General features: G+C 43.0%; 1 protein-coding gene across 1 annotated transcript in view; it reads right to left on the minus strand.

Annotated features, from left to right (window-relative positions):
* Positions 1 to 1,653: 1,653 nt before the first annotated feature.
* The window catches only part of ROR1 (ROR family WNT receptor 1), a 375,729-nt gene continuing 349,441 nt past the window's right edge, over positions 1,654 to 27,941 (minus strand). Inside the window, exons 8-9 of the mRNA XM_087449539.1 lie at positions 20,070 to 20,281; positions 1,654 to 6,168 (exon numbers count right to left, since the gene is read on the minus strand). Of these exons, the coding sequence (XP_087305665.1) occupies positions 4,741 to 6,168; positions 20,070 to 20,281 (1,640 nt within the window). The 3' untranslated portion in view covers positions 1,654 to 4,740. The remainder of the gene's footprint in view (positions 6,169 to 20,069; positions 20,282 to 27,941) is intronic.

Here is a 27,941-nt window from a genome sequence, read left to right on the forward strand (position 1 = left end):
GATGTTTTTAAGCCTTCCCAGCTTAATTTCCCAGAGGGTTACATTGACCTTGAGTGCTTTGATGGTTTGTAAGGCTCTCCTTCCTCTGAGTTAACAGTGTCCTAACACTCTTGGCATTTATGGTAACAAACTTCAGGTGCGGTCATATTTTGCCTGCAAAATTTTCCTCTTATGTGTGTGCTCCCTTGCTCCTCCTGCTCCTCAAATATAGCATTTCCTTCTTAGCGTTTGAACTGTTGGTTAAAAAAATGAAAGCTCCATAAATTAAGCAGAGGATGAGCTTCACCTCCAGCACCTCCCCTGGATCCCCCTTGCTGTGCTCCTCAGAGCTTTCTGCCCTCCACAGGCAGTGGGGAGCTTGGCCGGAGCAGGGGAGCGCTCGTGGCGGCCAGCGAGGACGGAGGGACGGCAGCTGGCAAAGGAACACGGTGGAACAAGGCACAGGTGACTGCATCCAGCCAACTGGGTCAGGTTGTCACAAGAAGCTCAGGGAGGCAGGAAGCCTCTGCAGTTGCTTCTGCTTGATGCTTGCTGGGAGCTGGGCCTTCCTTCCTCCTAAGAAAGACTGGCCTATTCGTGACCTTAACTTTGTCCAGTTGCAACACAGAAGAGAGTTCTTGTAGTCGTGTTAATCACCAGGGCAAGGAGTCAGAAAAAGGTACACTAAGAGATCATCTCTTTTGAGCTTGTCCATATGAAGGGAAAAGCTCTTGGTCACCATCCAGGACGTGGGTCTTGAGTGAACTAGACAAGGAGTATATTCTTGACAAAGGCTAGGAGCTGTTAGCTTTCTATCCAAGTGAACAACTACAAAAAATATAACCAATTGTCAAATGATTAATGCAAAAAGTTTTTAGTGCTGAATTTTTTATTAAGTAAAACTTGATTCCTTTAAGGGGACTAAAGTGGCTAAAATGTTATTAAATGCTTTTCTACATTACTAAGGATGTAATGACCATCATGCCTTTAGGCTGCTTCTGTGATTCTCAATCTCTAGAATATAGGAGGGCTCGTTACAGCACAAATTGCTGGGTCCCACCCCGGGAATTTCTGATCCAGTACTTAGAAGTAGGGCCTGAGAACTTGCATTTCTAACAAGTTCCAAGGTCTGCTGGTCTGAGGACCACTCTGGCAGAACAATGGGAGAGGCAATCATCTTGAAGGTGTGTAGGTAATAGGGCTCCTCTTGAATCAGTATTTAGCGGTTTATAGTAGGCGTTACCAGAGGTGGTGTTGCAGCCTGCAGACGGTGGTGATTAGGGAACTAAGGGTAAGACCCAAACCATGGAGTGGAGGGATTGGGGACAGTGGGAGGAGAAGAGCCTGGAGAGACAGAAGAAGGAAGCGGGAGGGAAGGGAAGATGGAGGAGTTCCAGCGAGAGGGAGAAACCCACCCTGAGAGGGGTCTTACTGCCACATGAAGCGATTGCTCTATTGAGTTTGATTGCTGAGGTGGTGACAAGGGCTGTACCTAAAATAGATGGATAAGGCCCTGAAGGTTTCATTGTATTCCCATCTGCATTAAACAGCAGAAATGGACAAGTTCTTTGAACTTTCATAATGATACTCATTCTCCTTGACAATGTGTATTAATCGCCAGATGGGAACCTCTTTCTTTTGGGCAGATAAGGTCATAAAGATAAGCTGTGACAATTAAATGGCCACATTCTTTTATTTTATCAATATGGTTGGACTCTAAGTTGAACATGATAAGCTGTACACAGCTTTTTCTTCTTCAGAGTTCTAAGACATGATTTTGGATGTCTAAGTTCACATGGAAACACCAAAGCAGAAAAGGATGCAACTTTTAAAACCAATTTTTACATTCCATTTGGTTGTAAAGTAATTACTCAATATTTTATTTTGGTTTTAAAAATTAAAATCTTGCCCATGTATAAGTGGATAGAATATGGTCATGAAATCATTGGTATTCTCCCTTCCACCTATGATCTCTAGCAAAACAATGCCCAAGTCTATTTTAAAAGCTGCCTTAAAAAAAATTATTTCAATGAAATACCAGTAAATAATAATTTTGATTCCTCTTTCTATGAAATGTCAATCATTAGAAATAATATTAAAATTCCCAAATACCTCCATGATAGCAATATTCAGGAAATAATATTTTATGGTAAACATTTTTAATAAACAGCAGCATAAAATAATCAGTGTTTAATATCATCTCTGGTGTGTGAAATACAAATGCATATATCCTCAATATAAAATAGTCTTTCTGTCATTACAATTCCATGCTTGTCTATTTGAAATGCCCATAATAACAAATCAAACATTAAGTAATACAGTGATTAAATGCATGCAGTGAAAATAAGGAAAGATATGGTAGGGCAAAATATCTGAATATTGCCGTTATATATTTGAAGAAAGTCTATATTGAGTTAAAAATAAACACAGGAAACAAGGAAACAGACCAGATATAAAAATGCAGAGATATATTTTCATTCTGTGATACAAACCATAAACATAGCTTTGTGCAAAAAAGGGGAAAGATCTGAAAATAGTCATCTTACAAAATATTGTCAACAAAGCAAAAGATATTTTTCAGTCTGTGAAAAAATACTATTTTAATACAAAAGGGACTGTTATGTAGTATCACAGTGCTATTATAAAATACAGTATTACAAGTGGTTTTGAAATTTAGTTTGCTCACCTATATGACTTCAGTAATTATAAAATGTTTTCAATAACTGTTATAGTTCTTTATAAAAAACTAACTTGGATTTATTTTTTAACCATAGTAATGTTTTTCCAGAGTAGGTATTTTACTGGCTCATGGAATGCTAATTTCCCTTTAAGGGACTCCTAGAAAAACTCAGATTCACTGAAATTGTGTTTAATTAAAATAATAAATATTCTTGGAAAATAATTGATTGTCGTATGAGATACAAAACTGTGGTTTGAATCTTCATCATTAAACAGTTGCATAGCAACAAAAGGATACAAATATTCTCCTCTACCTAAAGCTAAGAAATGTAACTTCTGAATCAGCTTATTTATGCCACAAAAATATGTCTTAATTTATCTCCCAAATATATCTGGATATAGCCAATTCTTTGAGTTCACAGTACCATAAGTCCATGTTTGCTGTCTGAAGATTCAGTGTTTGGGAAAATTGTAACACATTTTGGTAAATGTATTTCCTGATTTCTCATCCTAATTGTATTCTTTTACAAAACTGAAACATCAATGTGCTTCTAATTCTCTTACATTCTCCTCATCAAATATCATTTCCAGGAATTACTTTATATCCTGTAAGTCTCTTTATAAGTCTCTTTAGCTGTAAAATTAAAAAAATGAGACTTGGAGACATTGTTCTTAGAAATAAAGGAGTTTTTTTTTTTTTTTTTAACAAAAATCAAAATAACATTCCTTCCTGTATAGAACTTGAAACCCATAAGAATTTAAACTTGGCAAAAATGGCCAGCAGGTCAATGACCTGAGAGGCACGTTGGATACCTCCTTCTGAGTAAGGCAAAAAGGATCATGTTGCTTCTGTTTACCAGCTTAAAAAATTCAGTTCGTGGTAATCTTTGAAGTGAGAACTCAGTACAGTACTTGTTTCTTAAAAACACTGTAATATTTTGCAAAACAGAATTCATAGTCTTTGGATTCCACCTAACTCTATGAATAAATTGTCAGAACTCTCGGTGCTGGAAAAAAAAAACTGTGAACGTTTCCAGACCAGACAAAAAAAGTGAGAGAAACTTTAAATTGACTAGATATTGCTGTCATGGAGTTTCCTACTTGCCCAGAGTCTGCTGATGGTGAGTGCCCCTACACCTTGGACAACTCATAGGCAGGCAGTTGTGCTGGTCTGCAGTCACACCTCTGTTTCTCAATGTTCTTGGTCCAGGGATGCTCTGAGACGCTGTCACCGTGGAAACCCTTGTTCCTCTCCCATGGATGCTGATCTAGGCCCAGGGGCCATTCTCCTGACTGTGCGTCCTTTGGTGCCTCATTTCTAATGCAATGAAGTGTGCTATCAACCAACAATCAATTCCAGCATCCACATCTAGCCTTCTTATGGTCTGATGCCCTATGTTATTTCAAGGGCTTGTGTAAACACATTGTGGAAAAAGAAAATGTGGAAAAGGCCTTCATGATCAGCAGAGGAGATTCACAAAGAGGCACACTCTGCACCTTTCCAGAGAAGCCCCACTGTGTACAAGGCTTCAGGGGATCTTATACTTGTCTTATGGCTCGTTTCCATCTAGGATTTCAAATTTGGCCTAAGGTTTCCTCATTGATTCTGAACATCACTTCCATACAAAAATGCATAGAGTCTAAAATGAATCAACATCATTCCTGAACATCTGTCCTGAAGAAGAGACAGCAGGTAGACAAACGCTACGCTATATACATTTCAGGGAGGGACCAGTCGTGACGACCGAAGGTGAAGATACGAAGCACCATCTGACTTTCCTTTTTGGTTTGATACTTAATCATGAGATTCTCCTCCTCACTGGTTTGCAGTTTTCAGTACTTGAAACCAGAGGTACCAATCCCAACGCCAGGGCATGCACCCTGATGGAGTGTTAATCCCCCAGCGTTTTTTTTTTGGCTGGTGTCTGCCCTGCTTGCTAAGACACAGTTACACTTCACAGAAGATACTTGTTGCAATGTCTGCCAAATGAGAACCTTACTTTAGTAAAAACATTTGAATATAAATCTTTTCTACGGCCTTCTAGTTTTTCCTGTATACCACATTTACAAAAGTCGTGCATTTTACATTTCTGCAGAAATCATAGACTCGGTGTGTCCATGAATATTGGAGTCTCCTAGCAAAGATGGTTGCTTTGAGTCTATTTTGTAGGGTTTTTGAGATTTGTTGCCAAAAACGGTGATACCCATTCCCCCGGGATGATTTGGAATCGACATGTGTGGTAGCAAAGGAATATTTGCTTCCTGATTGGATCCTGATGAGGGCAAGCTGGTCACATGACCAGTGCTAGTTGACCCGCTGGCGCTGCTCGGAGACCGACTCTTGGGAGGCGGGCAGTGCTGAATCACTCTGGGAGGACCTGTTGGCTGATAGTGGGCAGCTGGAAATGCTGCGTATCCAGGAGGTATTGGGTATCCATTGATGGGGATGAATCGCTGGTTCTGAGGTATTGGTGGGCCAATGAAACCAGCGATCTGGCCCTGTGGGGTAATACCCTGGCTCGGGAACATGTAATTGGGATATCTGGTGTTGCTGAGATTACTCACTGGGCTGGCACTAAGGGAGGTTGTCTGCGTGGTGGCATTTCCTCCAGAAGGAGTAGTAGAGCTGGTGTGACTAGAAAGTCCCTCCCAGGACCGGAGCCGGACGTGAATGTCCTTAAATCTCGGTCTCCTGGAGGGAATCTCGTTCCAGCATTCTGCCATGAGGCTGTACATGCGGGGCGGGCAGTCTTCGGAGCATGGCAACAGCTGTCGCTTTCTCACCATCTCAATCACTTCCTGGTTACTAAATCCATAATATGGCTGGAGTCCAAAACTGAAAATCTCCCACAAGACAACCCCAAAGGACCAGATATCTGAATCAGAAGAGAATTTGCCATACATGATGGCTTCAGGGGGCATCCAGCGAATGGGCAGCAAAGACTTACTCTGCACCCTGTAGTAATCAGCGGAGTATATTTCTCTGGAAAGCCCAAGGTCTGAGATCTTTACGTGAAGTTGCTCTCCGATTAAAATATTGCGAGCTGCCAGGTCCTTGTGGACAAAGAAATGACTGGACAGGTATTCCATGCCAGCTGCGATCTGAATTGCAATGTGCAAGAAATCCCCATGGTCCAGGCTGGACTTTACAGTCCCGTCTTCATCACTGCTACAGCCAACATCGGAGTGTGGGGATCGCATGATGAGGAACTCATGGAGATCCCCCTGATTCATATACTCAAAAAGCATACACACAGGTTGTTCCTGAGTGACAGCACCCAGAAGGCAGACGATATTGGGGTGGTGTAGTTCGGCCATCAGAGAGGCTTCCTGTTGAAACTCTGTCCATTGCTGGGGGTTGTTATAGTCTTTCAAGGTCTTTATAGCCACCAACTGAGCGTGGTCCATGCCTGGGAGATAGAGATGGCCCTTATAGATCTTTCCAAAGGCACATTCACCCAGTTCTTCCATAAAACGTACAGCAGAAAGTGGCAGCTCTTTGGCCTTGCTCTGTATGAGAGAAAGGAAAAGTGTAGTTTAAAACATTTCTTAAGGCAAGGCATCTTGGCATCTGGAAAGAGAGGTGGGGCGTAGAGAGAAAGGTTCTACACATCAGATTAAATAAAATATCGTAGGTCTGTAAGTCTTTAAAATTGTTGGCTGCAACTCAGAGGAGGCGCCATAGGCAAATTTGTTTCGCCCTTACCCCCCCACCCAGCCTCCTGCTCCAGCAATGGTTTCCTGCTGTTGCCTCGAGTCTTGCTCCTCAAAGTGTGGTCTTGAGGCCAGCAACACCAGCATCACTCAAAGCTTACTACAATGAGGACTTGTGAACCCACCCTGGACCTACTGAATCAGACTGTGCATTTAGCAAGACTCCCGGTGATCTCAGTGGACCCTGGAGTGTGAGATGCCCTGCTGCAGAGGGTGCAGCCTTAGTTCTTAGCCAGGTACTTAGAGTGACTGTGATTCGGTCCTAACCCGCCTTCCCTGGCTACTCCTCGATATGAGAGCCTCGCTTTAGTTAAATAGGTCTCCTCATTGTCCACCCCCACCACCATGCGCATTCCTGCTTAACACCCTTGTTCCTGCAATGCTCTCCTATTCTTAGGATATCTATTGTGTGAAAAGCCAGAGAAACCAAACCAAAGGCCGTCCTCCTGAAGTGGGACGTTTGGAATGTGCTCTTCTCTTCTTATCCCATTCTTGCTTCCTCGGAAACTCTCCCTGACCGCTGTGGTCTCTGCCTCCTCTGCGGTCCTTGTGCCTCCTGTCTGAATGAACCATATGCTAGAGGCAGCGTTTGGCTGGTCCCACGCATGACCTGCACAGTCAGGCGATTTGAGTGTGAATCCTGCCTTTTCCACTTTCCAGCTGTGTGACCCACGTACAACGTTTCACCCTGGGCCTCAATTCCCCCATCTATAAAACGGGATGATGAGAATTGATAATAATCGTCCTTATCTCGTGGGGTTCTTGTGAATGTTGAATAAGGAACATTTGTACAGTACTCAGCAGGGGGTCTGGCACAGGGCAGCACTACAGACTTTTCGCCAGTGTTACCTTGCTGTTGCTGCTCTTTTCATGAATATATTTTGTCTTTTCAATTGATTTCAATTTCTTGAAGAGAGGCATTGCCATTCACAACAGTTGATGTCCCTACAGCTTCGCAGGTGGGTTGTTTACCGATTGACATTAAAACAGGTGGAGCAGGGGGCAGGGAGTGGGGGCGGCCTGGTGGCGCAGCGTTTAAGTTCATGGGCTCTGCTTCAGTGGCCCGGGGTTTGAGGTTCGGACTCTGGTCATGGACTGATGCACCGCTTGTCAGGCCATCCATGCTGTGGCGGTGTCCCATATAAAGTGGAGGAAGATGGGCACAGATGTTAGCCCACGGCCGATCTTCCTCAGCAAAAAGAGGAGGATTGGCAACAGATGTTAGCTCAGGGCTAATCTTCCTCACACAAAACAAAACAAAACAAAACAAAACAAAACAACAAAAAACAGACCAGGGAATGCATCCAGCTCCCAGTGAAAATAAGTATTAAGTTGTGACATCTGATCTTGGCAGTAAATGTCTATAGACATAGATTTGAAATTCACTTCAAATCTAATCTGACATTTAGTCTAATTTGTTAGGAAAAAAGTCTTAAAGCAATGCATTTGTACATAAACTTATTTTTAAAATAATCCTTGCACTTTAAATCCTTATTTTTTTAGAAAAGAATACTGCTCTGAGTATCCCAATTGAAGCTGACAATATTGCAAATACATATGGAATTCAGAGCTCTCTGTACTGAGTTTAAAACAATAGTTTAGAAAATTAAGTAAAAAACTTCTCTAATCCAAACTCTACTAATTTAGAATTCATGATGATTGGCTCTGTTCTAGGCTGATATTCTCCAGGGCAAAATGCCCACTAACCTAATTATAAGTGTAAATAAACTGGCTGCAAAATACCCACTTAAAAGCACAAAATGGAATTGAGGATTTTGAAACATTAATTCTTCCATGCAAATAATACTTCATATTAAAAACAGGGCTCACTTATTCATTAAAGCAGATTTTATGGGGTTTGTATTTGGAAACATCTTATAGAAAAGTTACTTCTGCTGAAAGCAATGGTAATGCAAACATTCAGTAATTCAAAGCTGCTTGATCCAGTCCTATTCATCCTGGTATCGTCTGTAACAGCCAAAGAGCAGAAAGATCCTAAATGTCTACTTGGAGGAGACGTTAAATTAATTATGGCAGAGCTAGTAAATAGAATATTATACAGTTGTAAGAATGAGGACATCCTCTGTGTACTGATATGGAAAGATCTCCAAAATCCTATTCCTAAGTGGAAAATAAACAGCAAAAGGGCAGTTAATGCCGTATGCTGCTTCTGTGTGAAAGAGGAGGAGAACAGGATGACTATATTCATATTTCTTTGCATATGCATAAAGAAACTCCGAAAAGATGCTCAAGAAACAGCAGTGGTCATCGAGGGCGTGTGGAGGTGGGAACTAGGGGGGGCAGAGGTGGGAGATGTGTCACTTTATGCCCTTTCATACTTTAAAATTTTTGAACCAGGCGAATATATTACCAATTCAAAAAAGTAAATAATTTAAAAAAACGTATGACCAATCCTTTCATCTGATTAAATCGTGAAATGTCTTCTGCAATCGCAGGCTCATCCACGATTTTTCATTTTGCTTTGAGGGTCTAGATTTTTGTGGAAGCTCTGGAATTCCTTTGGGAGAGCAGCATGTGGGTGAAGAGAAAGTCTCCAGCTGAACCATCCTACTTTTTCCTTTTGTAGTACTCACACTCAGATGATTTTGCTTTTGTGGCAAGAGTAACCCAAGGTGAATTTTTCCCACATGATGTTAACATTGGGATTTCCATCAGAACTTTTCCTAATGATGTAAATTAATCCAATTTATGTGAAGGTCCCTCGAATGGCATAGTAGGTATTACTTACTTTTTGATCTAAACAGGATCCCTGGGCTTTTGGTGATAGAGAAGGGTAAGGGACTGAGTCATAAACTTCTTTTGAGGGAAAATGGGAATTAAGAACTAAACCCAAGGAATGTTAGACTGATACAATGAGTGAGGCCTCCTCCTCCCCCTCATGCCCCTGCTGAAACCAACCCACAGGCAGTGTGCTGTAATTCAAACCACGTGAGCTTTGGATTCAGAAAAATCTGAATTTGCATCTTGGACCTGTTGCTTTCTATTAATGGTTAATACTTATATAGCACTTTCTACGTGCCAGACACTGTTCTAAGCAATTAACAAATATTAACTCATTTACTACAACGGTCCTCCAGGGTAGGCCCTATATAATAGCCAGCTGACCTGGGGTCAGTTTCTTACTTCTCTGAATCTCTATTTCCATATCTATAAAATAATATAATACCTAGCTTCCATAGACAATAGAAATTAAATGCAATAGTGTATGAAAGTAATTTCCAACTAATAAGTGCTCTTTAGATAAATCTTATTATCCTTATTACAGAAGTCATCCAGGAAGTGGAGTAAATGCAAATGCTTTAGATCCATTTACAGCCTTAAGCAGTTCTAGACAATCTTCCAAAATTCCCTCTACGTTTAAAAAAATTTAAGTTTCCTCCTGTTAAGCTTTCTCTGTTCTCCTGTAGTTGTTAGTTTTTAAAAAAATTCTTGAAAAATGACAGAGAATTTGTTTTGGAGCCTATGGGTGGGTGCGAGTTTGAATGACCTGTGGCCTGCTCCTCTGAGGATTCTGGGCAATGCGGGTGGAGCTGGGGGAGCAAGACTCCTGTGGCAGAGTGGATGGTGGCAGACGGGAAAGGAAGCAAGCAGGCCAAACTTCTGGGGACTGGAAGAGGAGAAGGGTGGACAGGACCTTGGCGCCGGCCTGACGCGCCGTCCCGGGGGCTTCACGGCCGAGAAGGCCGCTGCATTCCCCTGCAGTGAGGTAAGCAAGTTAGTTGTCTCGTATTCGCCTTTGGAAGAAGCACTCTTACTGTTGCCATTTTGCAGATGGAGAAAGAGGCTTAGAGAAGAATCCAGAGTCTTTAGGAGAGCCCAAGGAGCTGCGTGTGCAGGGCCTCTGCTCCGGGCCACACCGTCCTGCCTGAAACCAGAGACGCCTGCTGGCCGGCACCCCGTTGGACACAGAGCGTCTCTGGAGGCCCAGCCTGGGGCAGACACCCTGCGGGGCCGTGAGGTCAGCCCTCCGTGTGCGGTCACTCTGTGGAATCCCGATTGTTCTTTCTCCCCGTCCAGACAGATGAAAGAGCACGTTCTGACCCCAAGTGTGTCGTGTCAGATCTTACCCATACCCGGTGGGCCACACAGCATAGAGTCCCAGCTCCTCTCCAGCCTAAAGAAGGAAGAGGGCATAGTTTACCAGAGCTGGTCATAACCAAATTTGGGGCTTTGCTTTGGAAAGAAGCACGGAAAGCAATGAAAATGGCAGATTTCAGAAAACCTTTCCGGGGAACACCTGCACAGCAGCCAGCAGAGAAGAACCCAGAAAAATCTGCTCAGAGCTTGGTTTCTGGGGAACAATTTACACAGTGATTTGCATTTTAAAAATGCTCAAGTTACTTGGTACAAATGAGTTTTAACTATAGACTCATTTTCAAATTTTACATAAATCCTGATCTAGTTAAAAAATCGTAAAAACCCTTAAAGAAGCAGTCAGTAGACTGTACGGTGACGGCAGGAAATTAGCTGTATTGTTGAGGAACAGATGGTTTACATTAGACAAACCCTTTAGGCTAAACTTGTTTAGGTCTGGCATATTGTAAATTATATTTTAGTAATGAAAGTGAAATGACCTCTGCTTGACCTCAAGTGGGGTTTGTCTGTTTGAACCAATGTAGTGGAAAACTATGAAAGAAAATGAAGTCATAAAGTTTTGGCAGTTCAATTTTGGCTCATTTCAAGTTTAGGGGTTATAAATCTGTTTAGTTTTTGTTTGACAAGTATTTGTCATACAGGGATGTACAAAATGTAAAGAAGTGTAAAATACACAGGAGGCACGGTGCCAAAGTAAACCAAGTACAAAGGGAAACGGGAATGAGTCGGGTCCTGGGCTCCTATCTCTCTATCACTCCCTCCATTAGCTGAATGACAAGATGGGCTCGGTTTATTATATGCTGGAAGGCAATTAAGTACCTTAAAACTGAAACAGGCTTTCAGTTTAAATGTTAACATTTTTACTTCTCAAAGTAAACACACATCTGCCTCAGTGCGGTTTTAAAAATTATATAATTTGGGGGGGGGAGAAAAATCAAAGTTGATACGTTATTCTAAAATCCAATTGTGCTTCTTCCCGTCGACATTTTTTAAGAGCAACTGTGTTTGAGCTTTGCTCTTCACAGAAGGGAAACGAAGGGAGAACATTTTGGATGTGAGTCATTTAGATGTGAGTCAGACGTGAGCACTGCAGTACTGTCTAAACAGCTGACAGAGAGGCCCTGCTGATGTTGGTGGCTTCTCTCACCTGAGTGATGAATGCTAAGTGGGGACGTGTGACCCTTTTAGATCTATTAACTTTAGATATGAAAGCAATGAACCATGGGTTGTTTTTAAAAATTGAAATCATGCAGGTGGCAGAGGGATGAGGAGGACAGACTCGGGACTTTATCTCTTTCCACCTCTGGGAAGTTACCCCTTAGGTGATAATACATTGAAATGACTCTTCAGGGGGAGCAGCTTCCTACTACCCTGCCTTGCCTTCTCACTTTATGTAAGTGATCACCATGGGAAGTAAGCAGCATGGATCCGGCTCTGTGACTTTTGGCCCCTAACCTGAACAGAGTGTAAATGCTCTACTTTTGAGTCCAACTTGAAGTAGACACACAGATAAAAAGCAGAGCTACAGGAGGTGGAGGGAACCAGAGCCCAGGGCGGTTGTCTGTGACAGGAAGGTGGCTCCAACAGCAGGTGCCGAAAAAGAACTGAAGTTTATCCTCATACAGTCGACCCAAACCTGCCCATAGTCCCCGAAGCCCCTGCACTGGTTCCTTTCCCATGCCCAAATGCCGCCAGACCGCTGCCCTGTACAAATCTCTTTTGCTGTACATTTGCCAATTCTAGCTGGACACGAGTGTCTGCAGGAGAAGAGCAGGTTCCACATGCTGGCATTTGTCCTCAGCCCATTAGAGGAATAATGAAGCAGATCCTGGCCCTAGCGAAATTAGAGAGGTATTTTGGGTAATAGGAAGACATCACCAGGTCCTTTTTCTCTTTGGAAATAGAGTTTTCCCTGAGATCTCTATTCCCTGGGGACTGACTTGCTCTCTGAATCTCAAGGACTGACCAGCATGGTCTACATCGGAGCAGGCATTGGAATGGAGGGCTTGCTAAAACACAGATTGCTGGGCTCCACTCCCAGAGTTTCTGTAGCTCTGAGATTCTGCATTTCTGACAAGTTCCCAGATGACGAGGATGCTCATGGACTAGAGGCTTCACTTTGAGAACCACTGGAAATAAATGAATATGGCTTTCTGGATCGGTGATCTGGATCCCTGCTCCTTGCACGATAAATGACCACAGTGTGTCTGAAGACCCTGGTTGAGTGATTCTGACTTAAGACAGAAAATAACACTCCACTTCAGAAGATGCTTTGGAAATGCCAGCTAAAGAAAATATAAGAACCACTGACTGGTATTTACTGGCCTCATATTCTGCATGGCTACTGTCTTAGTGAGATTCAAGGTTTCAAAACATAAATCACTCTGTAGCTTGGGCCATCAGTTTATCCTATTTTCATGTGCAGACAGTCGTGTGGGATACATTTTACTAGCTGGTTGCATCCGTCAGCTGATAAGGTATACACACTGCAGAGTCCACATACAGAACAGTATAGGAGGAGCCGTGCGAGACCGGTGAAGAGAGAAGACAGCTCCTATCCTAGATGTTTGTAATGTGAACTTCATAATGGCTGCCATGTAGAGAACACTTGCCATGTGCCAGACACTGAGATCATAATAACGGCTACAATTGTTTTTGGAGAGGTTATGTGTTAGGCTATAAGTACTTTACACATATTAACTCCTCTCATCCTCACAATAACCCCACAAAATTGGTCACTATGACTATTATCCCCACTTGGTAGACGGAGAATGTGAGGATCAGGGTGGTTAAGTGATCCCACAGCTGGTAGGTTGTAAATTCAGGCTCCAGAGCCTGTCTCCGTAACGACTACTCTGCACCCCCTGTCTCCTCTCTGAGTGCTTACTGCACCAACGCATTTAAGCCTCATCACAACCCTGGGAGATGCCTACTATGATTTCCCCATTTTATGGATCAGGAAATTAAGACATTCAATGGTTAAGTAGCTTGCCTGAAGAAGCACAGCTAAGTGGTGATGCCAAGATTCAAATCCAGCTATGGCTGACTCCAAAGGTGGAGCATTTTTCTGGAAGAAGTGGCAGTTTTCATTCAATCCTCAAAGGGCTCCATAATTTTAAAAGCACGAGGCCCATTGGTGTAAAAGTGGAAGGTCAAGGTGAAATTGCTTTCTGGTCTCTGATCTACACCTCACTCTGGTGGATCCTCTGTGTCCCCATTCGTTGACTGGGATAAGTGAACAGGATCTGTCAACAGCACCCTTTGCCTGAATTGGGCACAAGAGCCCTGGAGAGTACATAAAATTGAGATTTCTTAGTATCTGGACTTGGCTGTTGACAGGAGTCTGCTGGACTCCAAAGCCATTTCGTTTCTTGTGCATTTTACTGGTTCTTAGGTAAACAGTGTTAGAATTGTGAAACAATTGACTCCACTCATAAACGGAAATGATTACATTTTAAAAGCTTAAAGGCCACAACCTTTTTATTTTGGGAGGTTATGGACATTTTCAAAGACCGCAGCCGAACTAAGTGCCTTCTGGCTTATGCAATCCAGTCCTCGAGGGAGTTTCAACCAATAGCTGGACACATTTGCTCCGCGTTCAGCTGCACTTCTCTGGAAGGGATTTTACTTCAGAAGCAGATCTTTCCTATAACGTAACTTTCTGATGGTTAGTTTGAGTGTTTGGTGGTGACCAGGGTTGATTCCGTGGTGGAGTTACTTCATAATGTCACTGGGAGAGGTTCTGTTCTGCCTGCAAATAGGCAGCACAGACGCCAGTAATTTTAATGTCACTTGGAACCACCGAGTGCTCATAACTTGGTCTTGTATGTTTCAGTCAGCCCAAAAATGAAGGCAGAAGAGTGAAATGGGAGCCCCTGGGCTCTGGACCTGGGCAGACCCACGTTTGAGTTTTGGCTCTGCTACTTCCTAGCTGCATGACTTTGGGCAAACTCTTAGTCTCAAGCTTCAGTTTCTCACGCCCCAAATCAGGCTCAGATTAGTACCTACCTCCTAGGGCTATAATAGAGATTCCACTGAGATAATGCACGTGATGTACTTTAGCTTATTCGCAATGCCCATTTATAATATATCCATTTATAATACTCATTCTCCCCAGAAGTAGAGTTTCCACAGACATAGGCTGGGGCTGAGGCTCCGTGCTGGACAGCCGCCCCGCCCTCACTCTCAGACCTTCTCCACCCTGACCAGGGGGATTTATGCTAAGGAGAAGGGAACAGGGAATACCAGAGCTGTCCAAAGAGCTGCTCTATCATCCTGGCTATGATTCCCTTGCCTCTGTCCTCGCACCCATTAATGCTGGGGCTGCTGCGTCCTGTAGCTTCCTCCTCAGCCCACAGTACCTGTGCACAGTGTGTGGAAGTTGATTCAAAGGTTTGTGGTTGCTCATATCATCACTGTAACAAAAATAATAGTAACTTCTAGCAATCGAGTACCTGTGAAGTGCCAGACACACTACCTCGAAGTGTCAAAAATATCTCTAAGTACTATTATTATCCTTGTTTTATTGGTGAGAAAACAAAGGTTCAGAGAACTTGCTTAAGCTCTCACGGCCAGCCAACAATGGAGCCAAGATCCGTAATCCTAGCTCTCTGCCTCTAAATCCTTGCTCTTTGAAGTACGTCAAACCACCTCCCAGAAACAAACCAAGAAACAATGTGGCTGGAAAGGTAAGTTAGGCCCAGAGTCGGGAATCTTGGCTGCTGGGAGGAAGAATTCTATAACTTGAGATGGGTCTTTCCAGATGGGGGAGTCACTATATCACGTGGGAGCTAACGCAACGCCAGAGGATAAAATCAGCAGGAGGGAGAGAAAGGAAAAGGGGACGGGCAGGCCCAGAGCACGCTCCATTTAGGGAAGTAGAAGAGGAGCTGGTGAAGGCAGCAGGAGGAGACAGCAAGAAAGCCAAGAGAAAGAGCATTCCAAGATGGTTGTGAAGAACAGCTAATGCTCCAGAGAAAGAAAAGAGGATGAAGACTTGGAAGAGGCCGTTGGATGAAATTACATCACTGGTGAGTCCCTAGAGGGCCACGTCCACAGAATGAGCTCAGAAGCTGGGGAGACAATGGCTCTAAGGAACGAGTGGAAAAGTTACTGACGAGGTTTTAACCCCACGTGTGGTGACACCGGGTAAGGACAGAGCTTAAGAGGGGTAGCCAGACCAGAGCAGGGCCTTTTAGATGGAAGCGTGTTGCTGGCCAAAGGGACAGGCCCAGAGAACACCGTCTCGTGTCAGCACATCCAGAAACTACTGTGTCTGGAAAGGAAGACGAGAGATGAGTTGCCTGGAAGTGAAGGAGCAGAGAAGCTGGCGAGAGATGAGAGTAAACGGAGAAATAAAACGTGGCCCCCAGCTTCAGAGAGCTCAGCAAATCCTGCCATCCCCCAAATGTCCTTCTCTCGGCTGGGAGCTGCGGGAGCCTGACACAGGCCCGTCAGCCTCCGGCTGGCCTCCCCCGCGACTCGTCCTTGTTTCTTATTCCCAAACTCCTCCGCCCTCAGCCTCCCTGCACGCAGAAACCCCACATTGGTGAGTCACAGAAGGAGGACAGAACGGGGCCCAGCCCGTGCTTGAGTGGGGTCTGCCCCCTTTCCACCTCCCCAAGGAGCATGCCCCACAGACACATGACAGTGGGAGCATGGGGGCAGCTAAGGGGAGAGGCAAAGGGAAAGAATCAGGGACAAGCGAAGTTAGGGTTTCCAGGCGTCTCGGAGAAGGTCCATTTTCCACAGTACGCTTACAAAACACCCACTCTGATTGTAAAATTCATAATGCAACAAAGAAAAATCCTACTTAGTTCACGCATCACTACAGTACTCATAGGAGGGTTTCATTTTAAAGATGGAAAAGATAGGAGATTATCAAATCCAAGTGAATGGCTTGAAATCTTTTGCTGAACAAAATAAACAGATAATCATCTAACAGTCCTTTCCATGAACACAGTCTACTTCTTCCTCTGAACAGCTGAGAAAATTCAGACTCAGAGAGGCTGAGTGGCTTCTCAGGGCCACAGGGCAGCTGGCGCCGGAGCCAGGGGAGCATCCCCATTTCCTGACTGCTGGAGGCTCAGAGTTAAGATGCCTCTCCGGTCCACTGGCTTTCTGTCCCCAAAGATCAGAAGTTGTAACTTCCAACTGCACCATCCACCTCTCTGGGGACTCACGCCGGGTCCCATCAGCCAGTCTGTCTGTGGCTGCCCGTGGTCCCCTCTGCAGGATGTGGATTTCCAATCTCCCAGAGGACACTCTTCTCCTTAATCCAAACACTGGAGGGGTTTCCGCAGCTCAGCAAGTAGAGAGAGATGGAAACAGATAGTTGAAACCTTGAAGGTTTGGATAAATAAGAATCCTGGAGTCTCTTGACTTTTGAACTGGCCAAGGAGAAATAAGAAGGCAGAACAGCCTCTGTCCTTCATTCCTTTCTCTTCCAGCCTCCAGATATCCTTTCAATTTTGCCCCGGCAGGGTGTTTGTTTTAAGGACTTTTTCTCCTCCTTTCTTATGAGTGTCCCTTCCTTTTAGATTTTATAGGTACACGTAATATTTATGTGTCAGCGACCTTTCAAAGATTGACTGGTTGCATTTAGGAATTTTCTTTAAGGTCTACGAAGTCCTTTGTGCTTTTTCCAAGAAAGGCGCTCAGTAAGAACCAAAACAAACAACGGAATAACTCACATTTGACTGGAGCCAAATCTCTTAGGAGAGGAAGGGAACAAGTCAGCTTGTGTTTCTGTTGTGTCCTTTCCTGCCTCAACCCAGTCCGATATCCGAGAGCCTCCCAGCTTCCAGGCTGGTTCAGAACCGCTTGCGAGCTGGTGAAGGCTAAATCCAAGGCCTGTGTGGGAGGAATCTGGACCCTGGGAGACTTTGCAAGGGACACTTCAGAAACGATCCAGAAAGGATGAAAACAATGTTTACTTTACAAAGTCTTTGGGAAACTTTATGCCAGTATATTTTCCATTCGCCTCTATGTGACCATGGAGGATAGTTATTGATGTTATATGGTATTATTGCTCTGCCAAATTTCACATGTCCCTGGCAGGCCTGCGGCTTTGTCGCTCAGGCTTGGGACTGTTCTGCAGGCCTCTTAAGGATTTGTCACAAGCCAGGGGGATGCCTGTGGTCAGTCCCAACCCAACACATGGAATCCAATATGGTTGTTTGCCTGACCCCCTCTTCCCCTTCCCAACATGATTTGTTCTGTGACAAAGTTATCATGGGGGTGGGCTAGTGCAAGGGCTTTAATTAGAGCTGAAAAATCCTGTATTCACACTGTTCTCTTCCAATTACTAGCTCTCTGGCCTCGGGCAAGTTACTTAATCAGCGCATCTCAGCTGCCCTGGTTGTTCAACAGTGATAACAATACCCACCTGGCATCAGAGGCGGCAAATCCACGAGATAATGAACGCAAGACTCCCCGTACAGCTCTTGACGATTTGTATCAATCAGTATAGATTAGCTTTCTCTATTTATGCCACAAAGCTCTCTGAGATGTTTACTTGAAAGACTGCAGAAATCTAGAACATCGTGCCTGGTGGACATCATGTGTTGCAAACAGATCTCCCCTAAAAATGGAACTGAGTTGCAGATAGAGGCTGACCGACAAAATGGATAATTTTCCCAAATGGAAGTGACTCTTTCATTGGTTCCTGCCATAGGAATGAGGAGCCCACCTCTCCAGGATGGTGGCTGCTACACAGTGAGAGCTGTAACTTAACTGATCTGGGTCTCTCTTCTCCCCAGATTTCTGGCATTTCTAAGTCTTCTCAACATTTAATAACAGCAATGACAGGGAAAGATTCTCATAGAACGTAGATGATTGCACTAAGCTTGAAGTCATGGGACACATGCAACGTCACCTAGAAGTTCCTTCATGAAGGCACAATAATATTAACCCCTCTGTTTTCTTCCACTGCCTTTGTAAGGATCAAGTGTGATATTACCTAAAATGCCATAATGTATGTAAGTCGGCTAGCTCGCAGCCAGGATGTCAAAAGAATGGAACCTCTACCCCACGCATCCCCCAGCCACTTCATGAACTCGATGGTCTTCAGGGTATGTGGGTTTTTCACGGTAAAAATTCACACTTAAAAGAACAGTGGTTTTGTTAGAAACAGAATATTTAAAAATGAATTTTTAGCATTTAAGAAACCCAAAAAACCTTACTAACAAATATGACTTTACAATAGAAAAACATTTTAAGGTTTTTTAAATAAAAAAAAAAAAATCCCACAGCAAAGCAGAATAAAATAAAATGAGGGCTACGTGTCAGTCCCCATTGTGCTTCTCTACTTATTGGGGAAAAAAAGGATTAGTTCATTTGAGTGTGAAGACTTCTTTTTTCCTAAAATTTTATTAAAAGTGATGCATTTCCTCTTCATATGGGGCAAAAGAATAATATGGTCACTAACCCAAAGAGAAGATAAATATTTGTTGAATGAATGTTCCTATGGAGTTGGAACAAGAAGAAAAGACAGTCTTTTGGATGCAAGAATCCTAAATTATTTAAATGCAATCTCTTTGCCGAGAGGCCTAGGATTGAGGCGCTGGCCTTCCGGAGAGAAAGCCTCTGTTGTATTTCAGCTCCAAGATGTGGTGCATGTGATCCATTTAAGGAAAGGGCCAGTGACCCTGGGTTCTTGCCAGGACCTTGAGCAACCCAAATGTTGAAAGATGTGCAGGAAAAACTAAAAGGAGGTGGATTGATTTAGCACAGAGAGGAGAGGGCCAAGGTGGACTATCATAAAACAGCACTCAAAGATTATGGGAAGGACAACACCTCTCTTAAAACACACTTAAGCCAAAGAGAAAAGGATTTAAGTTAGGCATAAAAAGGAATTTTTTTTTGTTTTAGTAAAAAACACATACATAACATTTGCTTTTTTTTTTGTTTATGAGGAAGATTAGCCCTGAGCTAACATCTGCTGCCAATCCTCCTCTTTTTGCTGAGGAAGACTGGCCCTGGGCTAACATCCGTGCCCATCTTCCTCTACTTTATATGGGATGCCGCCACAGCATAGCTTGACGAGCGGTGCATTGGTGCGGGCCCGGGATCCGAACACACGAACCCCAGGCCACCGAAGTGGAGCGCACGCACTTAGCCGCTACGCCACCAGGCCAGCCCAAAAATTTGCCCTTTTCTAAGTGTAGGGTACAGTAGTGTTAAATATGTGCACATTATTGTGCAATAAAAAGGATTTTTTTTGACAGTGAAGTTAGTAAACAATGTTGGATTTCTGTGTTCACCTCTCTCATTTTGATTGGAAGAGTATGGAATTTCCTTCTTTGAAATTTTGAAAAATAGCTCGCATTCTGAGATGATCTCCTAAGGACTCCTTCTAGCCCAAACTCCACGGTAAGGCAGCGCAATGGCTGGCCCAACACTGAAATGATGCACTTATGAAAGTGTGTTCAAGTTAGAGATAGATGGTTATGCCGAAAACGACCTCCAGTGCTTATGAAACTCTGACTCGGCATCCCCTGATTTCCAAGCTTGGGAAGGTTTAAGTTTTGCTTTGCCCCGAAGCCTGTAGCATAAACGCAGCTCTGTCCTGCTACTTTTACCTTGGGTTTATATGCATTCAGCATTGACATCTCCACATTTTGACCTCTGACGTGTTTCGGCTGCCTCTGCACAGGCGGCGATGCAGACTTCTGGTTGTTGCGGCAGACACAGATGAAGAAGAACAGCAGAGCGATGGCCAGAGGAATGGCAACACTTGGCACCAGTATGTACAGGATTTCCATCTTATTCTTCTCCTTGGAATCCTTTGAATCTGGGTGCACAAACGAAAAAGAGCAAAAGTTACACTAGTTCAAATAACATGTATAATATTACATCGCATAGTTTAAAACGACCTGCTCCTATCCTCCCATACACACAAATCCACTGCAAGAAAAAAGAAAATGGCTTATTACAATGTGTTTCTATCAAACGTTCAACATAATTTATTGAGGTTTACAAGTTTAAAGTTCAAACGTTTAAAAGTCGCAGAGGGACATCAGGAAGACTGCACGTGTGTGGGTCCCCTCAGATGTTGCCTCTTTTGTGGCAGACCCCCATTTCTCTAACACCTTAAAACTTAAACACCATGTGAATGGACTGTGTGCGAGCAAGAGCATTAATGTGGACCACAGGGCTCCTCTTCCATCCGCCGCCAGCCCAGCTCAACCACCACAACGTGGTGTTCCAGAATTCATGCCCTCGTCTTGGCTGGTTTGGACATACGAGGCCAGTCCTGCATCTTCCAGAATCAACATCCCTGAAGAATCCTGGTGTCCCACAAAGCCACTGGCCTGAGAACATGGGGGCCTGATGTCAGGGCCAGCTCAGTCTCTGATGAGCTCTGTGACCCTGAACAAATCATTCCCCTCTCTGGGCCTCACTTTTTCTCATCCATAAAAGTGAAATATCTGTTTTGGATGGTGTCTACATTCCCTCCAGCACAGCATCACTGTATAACTTGACACTTTTTTGAAACCCAGGAATTCTTCTTAAATGGTTTCACATGAACTCAACAATTATGAGTGCCAACACTTTGAAGTATATTTTTGAAATCTTATACATCCACTGTACCAATGCTTGGAAAAGAATATAATATGTACAGAAGGACATGAGGCACACTTTTCTTTTTATTGGTTTGAGTCTGACCTTTAAAACCGAACACTTTGGGCATATACTATCATTAATGAATTATCTGATGGTAAAACAAACACAAGAATTATGGGACAGTAATTAGAGGGGTGACACACTGACATGCCCTCATCATCAATAACCTCATCAGCTATTTTGCTTTAAGAAAACCCAAAGTGGGAAAATTTAGATTGACACAAAACTCAGAGATGATTATTTGCTTAACAAAGAATTAACCACGCATCCCCTCACTCATCCTCCCACTTGTTCAGTAAGTCAATCCACAAAAGCTACTACTGCCAAGCACTATACTAGGTCCTGGGAATATAAAATTAAATATGACATGTCCTTTGCCCTTAAGGGGCTCATGGTCTGGTAAGGAAAACAGAGAAAAGATAATTACAATATGTTGTTGGAAATGCCACAAGGGAAGTACGAATAGGGTGGTGCAGAGACCCAAAAAGCTCCTTAAACAGTGAGCTTCCCTAGTGTGTGTAAGTGAGGATACAGCACACACAGTTTCCACTTGCACACACCTTCCTGGGGAACCTACTGTGTGGTGAGATACAGCAGTGATTAATCTGCCTTCTCCCCAGACAACAGGCTCAACTCAAGAAGTTAGGAAGGGGCACTAAAACCCAGTGCTGGGACTGTGCTCTGTGGGTTAATCCTCAGGGTGGCTTAGAAAAGGGTAAATTCGGCTTATTGAGTATAATAAAAATAACAGTTTTAATATTTATTGAGTGTTTTCTACTGGGACAAAATTGTGTTAGCCATCATTATTAATATGGGCCAGGCAGTGTCATAAGCCCTTTTCATTATTAACTCATTCACTTTATCCTCACGACCTGCCCCAGGAGGCAGGGGACATCCTTATCCCCATGTTCACAGGGGAGGGAGCTGAGGGACAGGGAGGTGCAGTAACTTGCCCAGGGACCTGCAGCCAGTAACTCAAAAGCTGGGCCTCCTCCCAGCTCACTGGGAGGAGGCCTCACTCGGTCTCACTTCACACCCCTGCTCTCGCTGCTACACCACACTGCCAGCAATTCCAGAAGGGCTGTGGTTTTGCACCTGTTTTCTCCTGGTCGGATTCTCTTGTTTCCCAGAGGTAGGAAGGATGAGGGAGGTCTGAGAGCTGGGAATAACACGGACGCTCTGCCGGACATGCTGTACACTGTGCGGCAGGTAAACACGTAACCCGGGCGTCTCTGGAGGCCATTCCTATCACTAATCATTAGGAACTGCGTCTCAGGTGCGTTAGTAACAATTGGTCCGCATGTCTGTGGGTGGGTGGATGGACAGAAAGAAATCACATGGAAGAGTGTCTACCACAGGGCCTAGCAGATAGGTAGACAGACAGACGGACAGACAGATAATCTCTATCTCTGGCTCTCTCTCTATCTCCTTCTCTATCCATGTACACACTTTGGGACAATGAAACAGGAAAAAGGAGTGTACGTTTTAGAGTCAGAAACCTCTGACGACTGCCTTTGTCACTCTCTATGTAACCTTCATAGGCAGGTAGCCTCTCTGAGCAAATTCATCTGTGAAATGGGATTGTAATACCTGTTTCATAGAGTCGCTGTAAACAATACAAGAAGTAACGTGGAAAGTATCTATTCTAGCACCTGCTACAGCTCCATCCCTCAATGTCACCCCTCCCCCTTAGAGTAGGCAAGGACTCAGGGAGCAAAGCTTTGGGCTGGGAATTCTAAATAACCTGAAGTAAGAAACAACCTCCGACCTCCATCTCCTCATTTATTCAAAGGGACTAATAATGCCTGCTCTCCCAATCTTGTTTGGTTCACGTGAGAGATAACGTTCATGAAAGAACCTTGGAAAATTACAAACTGCCCCACAGTTGTTAGATGCTATGATTATTATTAACATTATAAAACACTTTCAAATTTCCCAGTACCCTAAGGGGGTAAATCCCTCTTGTTATTCTTGGATTTTCAGTGAAATCATTATGAGGGTAATGATTACAGAAGGACTGAGGCTAATTTAGTACTAACGTAACGCTAGTCATTTTTCTGGCCTAGATTTTCAGCAACAAGAGAAAGTAGGGCTCCCACCTGTCTGGCAGACAAAGGAGTCTATTTTGTACTCATTCCGTATCAGATTATCCATGGAAGGCCCTTGATTGTAAACGGGAGGCCTGGGACCAATCCCCCTGCAGGTCTGCGGGAGAACAAACTTCAAGAAGCTAAATCCTTTAAGTACAGTCAAACTCGGCTCCTGCTGATTATACTGATATGCAAACGATCACAGCCTCTTCTTGCCAAGTGAAATAATCAAGCAGAACAATACGTGGTCATGCAGAAAACAAATTCGGGCTATTCTAAGTCTACGACAGAATGCGATGACTTCCCCACACAGCATTCTGCACTCAGCCAGAAGGCAAGTCAGTGTCCGGCTCAAAAAACTTTCTATAAAAACATTCCACAGGACAACTAACCTTACGCATGGAAAATTAAAAAACTAACATTTGCCCAACCTCTTTTTAATGTCCTAGCATTTTTATTCATCATTTTAACCCCATACTTGATGTTATCTTGTTTTACACATACAGAAATTGATGCTGAGAAAGAACGAGTAATTGACGAGGCTAGAAAGCGGTGGAGTCTGGGATGCAACGCGAGCCTGCTGCCTTCAATGCTTCTACGCTTATTAAGACATATTACTAACGAACATGAAAATATTCCATGCAATTGTTGTTGTATCATTATCCTTAAGATTCCAAGGTTCCCTCTCAACGAGGGCTAATACCTGGTGGGGATCATACTATTAAAACGAATCAAATTAGAACAACAGACACATTCTTACTATTCCTTTAAAGGGTAAGGAACACTCCAACGCATTGCAAAGAAAATTGGCTGAAAATGAGAATGGTGAAGATTTTTAATACTTTGGGATAATTGTTTAAAAGTTAAATGCACATATTAGTTACATCAAGTTAAATACTTGGGATTTTTTGAAACCAACAATTTAGTGCTGACCACATGGTTAATTTCCTTTTAAAAATCAACAATTTGGTATCACAGTTCACATCTGACATTCCTATTTTATTTTTACAACGATACTCAATACTTTGATTAGTAATTAAACATAATAAATACTTCTTTCTTATCCTGGGGCTTAAAGCAAGGTAAACATAATTTCTCATTCAAGAGGTACTTTTATAAAGTAAAACATCATCTGGGATATTATTTTGAGTTAAAGCAAAAAAACACTCAGATCTTAAATATGGCAAAGAGGGGAAGAAATCTTACAGAACCTTAGAATTCAAAGGAAATTAAACAAGTTAAAGTATGATCTTGTATGAGACAATTTTAAAAACCATAGAGAACAAACAGGAATCGCTACCATTTATTATTTGAAAACTACGTAATAAGCAGGCCTGTAGCAGATAGGAGTCTGCCCCTGTGATATGTAAGCACAGGTCTGGGAGCCGAGGGTGAGATGGTGGTAAGCAGGCCTGCGTTGGTGAGCTGGGCCAGCCCTTTGCTCTCTGGACATCATGATAGGAATACTGAGGAGACGATCCATTGCCTTGTGTCTCCTCAAGTGAATTCTTACAGAGTCTGACAGGCCATCTACAGTGATTAAAAATGTTCTCTTCAGAAAATGTTTTCACCACAATAAGTTAGGGGCAGTAACTCATCTGTGAGAACTCGAAAAAAACCTTAGTAACCAGAATTTACCAGAGTTCACTAAAAGTTTCTATAAATTCTCAGGGCCTCAGTTTTATCCTCTATAAAAAGAGAAGAGTTTGGCTAATCTTTTCTTTTTAATTTAAAATTTTTAATTATGGTAAAAAACATAAAATTTACCATCTTAACAATTTTTAAGCATACAGTTCAGTAGTGTTAAGTATATTCACATTGTTGTACAAGAGATCTCTAGAACTTTTTCATCTTACAAAACTGCAAGTCTATACCCACTGAACAACTCTCCATTGCCTCCTCCCCCCAGGCCCTGGCAACTGCCATTCTACTTTCTGTTTCTATGAATGTGACTACTTTCGATACTTCATATAAGTAGAATCATACAGTATTTGTCTTTTTATGACTAGCTTATTTCACTTAGTATGATATCAAAGTTCATCCATGTTGTTGCATGTGACAGGATTTCCTTCTTTCATAAGGCTGAATAATATTCCATTGTGTATATGGACCACATTTTCTTCATCCATCCATCCACTGGTGGGCTTGCTTCTACCTCGTAGCTACTGTGAAGAACGCTACAGTGAACAAGGGTGTGCAAACATCTCTTTGAGACTTGCATTCAGTTCTTTCAGATATATACCCAGAAGTGGGATTGCTGGATCATATTATAGTTCTACTTTTAATTTTTTGAGAAACACCCATACTGTTTTCTATAGCAGCTGCACCATTTTGCCTTCCCACCAACAGTGCACAATGGTTCTAATTTCTCCACATCTTTGCTAACGTGTGCTATTTTCTATTTTTTTCATAGTGGCCATCCTAATGGGTATGAGGTGATGTCTCCTTATGGTTTTGATTTGCATTTCTTTAATGACTAGTGATATCGAGCATCTTCTCATATGCTTGTTGGCCATCTATGTATCTTCTTTGGAGAAATGTCCTTTGCCCACTTTTTAATTGGGTTAATTTTTAAGTACCAAAATTCAACAGGTTTTATAAAGTTAAATTTCTTTCATTTTTGACAGGATTGTTTTAGAGCAGTTGACAAAGCACATTTAAACTTTAGTAAGACATTTGATCAAGTGACTCATGATATCCTTATGGTCAAAAGATGGAGGGCCTGATAACAATATCATATGTGGACTTGTAATTCACCATTACAAGTGAATGGTGCCTGTACCCTAATGGTGTTAATCAGCAACTCAACATCAAATTGTAGATGGCTATGCTTTAGGGAACCTTCCTGTTCAACATTATCATCAACTGCTTGAGATCACATGTTTATCAAACTTGAAAAGGGCCTGAATTTAGGAAAGATATCTAACTGATTACAGAAATAAAATTGTAGAAGATGATACACAACAGGCTAAAATAGTGACCCAAAACCAACAGTTGAAGTTTTACAAATAAATATTGTAGCTTGCAGTTAGGGTAAAGTCTTTGCTTAGAGAAGTCCATGATTAAGCAAATCTACTAAATCCAAACCAAAAAAATCAAACAAAAGAAGACTAATAAGTTTTAATGAAGACTTGAAGGCTCAGCTGGACCTAGCAACAGCAGATGAAATTGCTCCAAAAAATTTCATATATGGCTCTTACAGCAACAAAATACCCTTCACTAGCAATACTGAGTAATGAGCAAGAACGTCATGGTCCTCGTCTACTTGCTCTGGTTAAAAAACACCAGAAGGTGTCTTCCATTCTAAGAGCCATGTTTTTAAGAAGGGCTCTGAAAGAGTGAGAAACATCCAGAGGATGAGGAGGATGGGTAAGGAAAGGACGGAGGAGCTACCTGCTCTTTAGACCAAAGAGAAAATCAAATGAAGGATGTGATAAGTGTCTTCAAATTTGAATGAGAAATCACACTAGAGGTTACAAACTGGATCTAGTACCTAGACTTGTCCCTTATTAGGTGGTTTTTTTTTTTTTAATTTGAACTAGTGGCCAACATTTTTTTAAAAATCAGGAGATTTCACATACAAGTTTTGGTTTCTGGCTTACAAAGCAGGTTTTGAGCAGTGGGCGCCATCCCAGAGCCACTTCATGGTGGAGCAGTGTCCCTGTCTCTGAAGGTCTCTGGCAATGTTCAAGCAGAGGCTGGATGATTTCTATGTTCCTCCCAAGGTTCTCTGATTTTATAAACTGAGTCAACATATCTTATTTAGACCCCTACTGAACTTCTGACTCTCTTATAAAGCAATTGATTTAAAGCCAGGGATGAATACTTTCCCTGAGTGTCCTCAGCCCACTGGATCCAGGATCAGCCCATTTCTACCCGGCTCTGTGCTGAGGCTGACCTCTGTGGACAGTACCAATGGGCACCCTTGCCCTCTGGCTTCCAGTTAGGTTCAGCCAGGGGAGGCAGTGGCAGGACAAGAACTGCCCAGGTCAAGAAGAGAGTATGGTGGCCGTGTTTGTCCCCTGGCTCCCTCCTTGCAGAGGGCTGGCTGCTTCCCTCTACCAATGGCCACAGCCTCCGGACAGCCCTCTCTTCAGCCTCAGCTTTACTCCACGAGGTAAGATAACCGATCATTCCCGTGACTCTCCAGGCCTAGGATGGCAATGCTTCTGCTCCTGCCAGTCCTGGGACCTACACCTTACTCGTTTCCCCTAATTCTGCCAACACCTTTATAAACAGTCTCTTTATAAAATGCTCCTTAGTCTGTCTGATTGTGCTTTTTCTTTCCTGCCAGAACCTTGACTGATACACAGCCAACAGCAACAATCCTTGCGGTGTTATATCAGAATTCTGCACCAAAGGGTTAAAATGACAAGGATCATTTCCTATGGGCATGGCAGTGGCCCAAGGAAGGCACGGCTTCCAAAAGCTTGTTGCTGGAGCAACTGACACGTTGGGTAAACGACAACATATACTGGGGACAATAAAAAAATCCTTTGAGAGAAAATGATTTTATGGTTAAAAATTTTTATGGAACATGACTTAGTTATAAGTTTTGGCTAACTATTGTTCTTTACTTTGTTGAAAATGTATAAAGACTGGAGAATAAAGTCCACCTTGAAAATCTCTGTAGCATAAAAATAACTCTTCTGGAGAGCTTCAAGCCATACAAAGCAGCGCTCTATTCCTTCCTCCTGCCCCCTCCCTGCCGTCCAGTTCCCTGTAATGTTCAATTTT

Source organism: Ceratotherium simum, chromosome 2 (assembly GCF_057802395.1).
Source record: "Ceratotherium simum simum isolate JZ-2026a chromosome 2, ASM5780239v1, whole genome shotgun sequence".
NCBI lineage: Eukaryota > Metazoa > Chordata > Mammalia > Perissodactyla > Rhinocerotidae > Ceratotherium > Ceratotherium simum.